The sequence below is a fragment of the Lycium barbarum genome, chromosome 3, assembly GCF_019175385.1.
Source record: "Lycium barbarum isolate Lr01 chromosome 3, ASM1917538v2, whole genome shotgun sequence".
Lineage (NCBI taxonomy): Eukaryota > Viridiplantae > Streptophyta > Magnoliopsida > Solanales > Solanaceae > Lycium > Lycium barbarum.
This window is the reverse complement of record NC_083339.1, coordinates 148,217,985-148,222,684: the sequence shown is the minus strand read 5'-3', so window position 1 is coordinate 148,222,684 and position 4,700 is coordinate 148,217,985. Positions and strand designations below refer to the sequence as shown.

Sequence of the window (4,700 nt, the reverse complement as noted above, 5' to 3'; positions counted from 1 at the left end):
TAGTTTCGTATCTTAATTGTCAGTTGGGCAGAAAGAAACAAGACATCACACAAAGGGCAAACATATACATCAAAGGGCAAACGTATACAATTAGAATTATACAAAACAACCACTTTCAAATATCAAAGTGTATAACAATCATATACACTGCAAAAAGGTATTTTTGTTCACTGAAAGAGTACTGTGATGTGCTGTAACCCCAAAAGAGCAATATACAAAATTATGCCAAAAAAAAAAAAAAAGACATATTCAGATTCTTAATACCAACATATATACTATTATACAAAAACTGACTCCGTCTTCTTCCTTGCAATTCTTCTGAAATTTAAATCAAATCTAGCTCGAATCAATTTGAAATCACTTCAAATTTAAATTTCTAACTCCTATTGATGTTTCCAATCAATTGGAACAATATCCAAGGCAAACAACTAACAAACTCCAAAAATCCAATTTCCGAAATCGAAGCTTTAAACGGATTTCAATGGTGTACTTCTATTCTTTAAATTTTTAATCAACCACACAGAAGAGAATATCGACTTAAAGGTTACATGTCAAACGAATAGACATGATACAATAATCAAATGTAATACTTCTTTCAAAATTGATGCATGTCTATGTTTAGGAAAGTAAATGAAAAAACAATCACAAGATCCACAGCCAACAACACCAAAGGGTAGCTTAGATGGCAGTTGGAATAAGAAAATTACAATCGATTTAGATGAACAGTGGGGTACTAAGTAAAAGAATATGCTTCAGTTCTCCCATATTTGGTGTTTAGAATTAAGTATGATGATAAGTCGTATGAAATGTATTTTGAAAAATTAGAACAGTTATATGGAAGAGAAATAAGAAAATATATGAGAAGCAGATGCTTAATGTTGGGAGGCTGAGTGAGAGAGGAGGTAGAGAGAGAGAAAAGTTTGGATCATTTTTTATAAGAATTAAAAAAATGGGTCAATTTTAGTAGCATTGTTATCCCAATTAACATACAATGTAATTTTCTCATAAAATCCAAGCTAATAAAGCTACACATTATCTCCACCACCTGCCTGATTTTCAAAAGCAAATTAAACCATTTTTACTGTTAAAGCTAATACAATTCAAGACAATTGTGAGATGATTTCTTGAACACTTTGTTCTAATAAGTGATACAGCAAACATAATTTGTGCAAGCGATTAGAAATAAAAGAAGTGGACTGATAACAGTGAATGTTGGTAATTTGAACCCATTTTTTTCTGCAGATTGTCCTTCAAACACACTGGTCTTTAATTTTTGGCCCTCAAATTGCTGGTCTTTAAATTTTGGTCTTTGCTTAAAGAAGTGGCCGAAAATATGGGTTCGAACATCCGCTCAGTAAAAAAAAATAAAAAATCGCAAGGTAAGGGTTTTCGCGAAATCTCTGCCTTGAGGCCTAACATTTGCCCAAAATTAGGCCTATTCTGGCAAAAGTTAGGCCTTAAGGCAGAGGTTTGTCTTAAGGCCTAATTTTGCTACGAAACTCTACCTTGTGATTTTTTTTTTACTGAGTCGGAGTTCGACCCCAGAACCTCGGAATATTAGGCGAAGGACAAAAATTCAAAATCAACAATTTGAGGGACAAAAATTAAAGACCACCACCGAATAAGGACAATCGTGCAAATTGCCCACTTGAACCTGGACTATTATGAATAGAAAGTGGGCTAAATTGAGATTGGACTATAGGCCTTCATCCGGAGCCCAAACTCTTTCTAGTCCAACTCAACAACTCATACTTGGGTATCCCACAAGACATGATCTCTCAAAATTGAATACTTGATATCAAATTGGAGATCAAAGTTAAGTACCTACTTAACCACCAGTTGGAATCGGATAAAAGACTCAGAAAAATAAATAATTCACCCACAAAAGACTCTGCATATGAAGTAATTAAGAATGCTAATTGCTAAATTGTAATGTACTAATTAAAAGTTTGTCTTCAAGAAAAAAAATTGACCTTTTCCCCCAGTAATGGGAGTATTTTGAACATGGAATTGCCTCTTTCCTTATATTCTTCTTCTTCTTCTTCTTCATCATCATCATCACCATCACTATCATCATCATCGTCATCATATCCTCGAATTCGGCAGTTGAAAATATTCGATCGCTTCTTAATCATCAACTTATAAGCAGCACATGTCATTCCCAAATGCGAAGCTCTACAATTTACGCAAAAAATTCTCCGGCACTCAGGACATGCCCTGATCAAAAATCCCTTTTTATCATCAACCAATTCCCCGATACAATCCAAAAAAGGACATTCAATAACACATGGCGAAGCCAGAACTTCCGTTTCTCGTATCGCATCTTCTACACGAACGAGAAAATCTTTCGGCATCAATGACTCGACATCCAAAATTCTCTTGCAATTTTTAACAGGGCACTTAACTTCATTAATATCTTCGTCTATTTTTTCTGCTATATAATTCCTTATGCATTCTTTACAATAATAATGCCGACAACTGCTGCCTTGTATCAACGTGTTTGGTGGTTTGGCATCGCCACATATTTCACAGTACGTGCATGAAGATTCTCCCCTTTCATGTATACTATTCACCTTACTAATTGAACCGTAAATAACAGAATATTGCGGCTCTAGAACTTTCTTACCTGCAGCTTTATCAGAACATGGTCCTAATTTTTTCCCTGAGTGGAACTGTGCAGAGTAGAAGAGAATTTGTTGCAAGTCAATATCATCTTCATCTTCGTCGTACGTTACACTGGCTATGTTGTTGTTATTGTTGTTGTCGTCCTTGAGACTATCACTTTCTTTGCGGGCACCCGCAGGTTTCTGAAATTTACGTCTTCTCCGGCGGCTGCGGGAATTTTTGGACCAATTAGTGTTTCCAAGCTTTCGCTTCAGGTGCGAAAACTGGGACATGATGCAGGGCTTCGGGCGGCGGAGACAGAGTTGAAACCCAAAACCCTGCTATACTTATATTTGTTTCCGAGTATGTGTATAACTGAATATATATAGCTATTGCCCGTTCTTGTGGTTAACCGTTAATAATTTAGTGTTTAGGGCTTTAGACTTTGGTTGGGTTTAGTGTTTTATGGGTTTCAGGAGAGCGTGAAGGAGAACGACAGTAAAACCGGATTTTTATGCCCAAAAATTTGAGGCCTAAATCTTTTTACTTAATAATGATTTTTATAAATTTATTTTACCCCAATACACTGCGGCAGCGCGTATTTAAGCGATTCATGTATTTCTTTCCTAGTTTGTGTATAACTAGTAACAATATATATATATATATATATAGGGTTATACATGTTTCTTTGATAGTGTTTTAGACTTATTTCCATGTTTTAGGGGTTTTGAGTTTCATGCTTTTCCTTTTTCATGTTACTTGCTGACCAAGTATCTTTCTAATTATTCTTGTATTTTATTTTTAATTTTGATTTAGTTTACTTAGTTGACTTCTGCAAGAAACCTAACATCTTACATAAACAAATGGCCAGAATATCATATGCCTTGTTATGAAAACAAAAATTACAATAGGTCAATATATTGAGATAAACGGAAAAGGATATATGTAACACGAAAAATGAGGAAAAAGAGTTTGATCTAATTTGGCTAGATAAAGAATTTCAAACTTTTTGACGACTCTAATTTCTCATCTTGAAAATCAGGGGTATCTAAGTAGGCGTTTGGCCATCGACCAGCGTTTGGACATGCGTTTTCAGTCATGGTTTGAAATTCCAAATAATTTAAAAAGGCATGATTTGGGGTTTGAAACCATGGTTTCAACTTTTTTAAATATAAAATTTAACTCATAAGTTTATATTTTATAAAAAAAGACTCATAAGTTGGTAGATATTTTTAAAAATTACCCCCATCAATCATTTACCAATCTCATTAACTTCCACCAAATTTTATTTATGTCTACCAACCTTTTAATTTATATATGTCTACCAATTTTATTTATTGAACTAAAATTTGATCAATTGATGTTGTATTTTTAGAAAGGTCTTGTACTATTAATTTTGAGCTGGTTGTTATGAATTAGCGTATTAATTTTGTCATGAACTATGACTTGCTCATTTGGTAAGATTCACTACTAAAAAATTGTCAAAAACTGACGGAAAAAATCGTCGGCCCGCGTCGGTTTTTTCATTGAAACTAACCCATCACAGTTCGTCGGTTTTCATAGCGTCACTTTTTGAAAACCGAAGGACTGCGTCGCTTACGCGGTCTGTCTGTTTTTTATCCAATAAAAAAAATTAAAAAAACCGACGCTTTAATTTTTTTAATTTAAAAAGAAATAATATAAATTTTATAAACTGCGTCGGTTTTTATTTAATTTTTTAAAAAAATTAAAAACCGATGCAGTCCGTCAGTTTTCTGGAAGTTTTACAGAATTAATTTCCAGAAAACCGACGGACTGTGTCGGTTTTCTGGAAAATTTCCTGCGTGCAATTGCTGCATTTTCTGGAGCCACACCTGCACAAAACCAATACAAAAACCAGCACTAAAATGCTCCAAATCAATTCTAAAAGAGCTACAACATATAAAATCACCCTAAGTAGCAATCAAACACAATCTAAACACATCAAATACGATCTAAATAGACCTTCAAAGTTCAAAAATATTTAAATGTCCAACCAAAAGTACCATTAACTATTTCTACATAGTTTTAACATAAGTCCATAAAGCATAAAACATAAGTCCATTATGAAATCCAAA

At 33.8% G+C, this 4,700-nt stretch overlaps 1 protein-coding gene across 1 annotated transcript; it reads right to left on the bottom strand.

Moving 5' to 3' along the window:
- Nucleotides 1-1,025: 1,025 nt before the first annotated feature.
- LOC132631546 (uncharacterized) lies at nt 1,026-2,897 on the bottom strand. Its single transcript, XM_060347117.1, has 2 exons — nt 2,187-2,897; nt 1,026-1,049 (listed from the first exon to the last, which is right to left on the bottom strand). The coding sequence occupies exons 1-2, from the start codon at nt 2,895-2,897 to the stop codon at nt 1,026-1,028; spliced, it is 735 nt and encodes a 244-aa protein (XP_060203100.1).
- Nucleotides 2,898-4,700: the final 1,803 nt, after the last annotated feature.

What these genes read in the sequence shown, in the direction of transcription:
- LOC132631546 (XM_060347117.1), bottom strand. Translation starts at nt 2,897, where the DNA reads ATGTCCCAGTTTTCGCACCTGAAGCGAAAGCTTGGAAACACTAATTGG. An exon ending in AGTGCCGGAGAATTTTTTGC is followed by an intron (nt 1,050 to 2,186) that starts GTAAATTGTAGA and finishes TTTGAAAATCAG; the next exon opens with GCAGGTGGTGGAGATAATGT.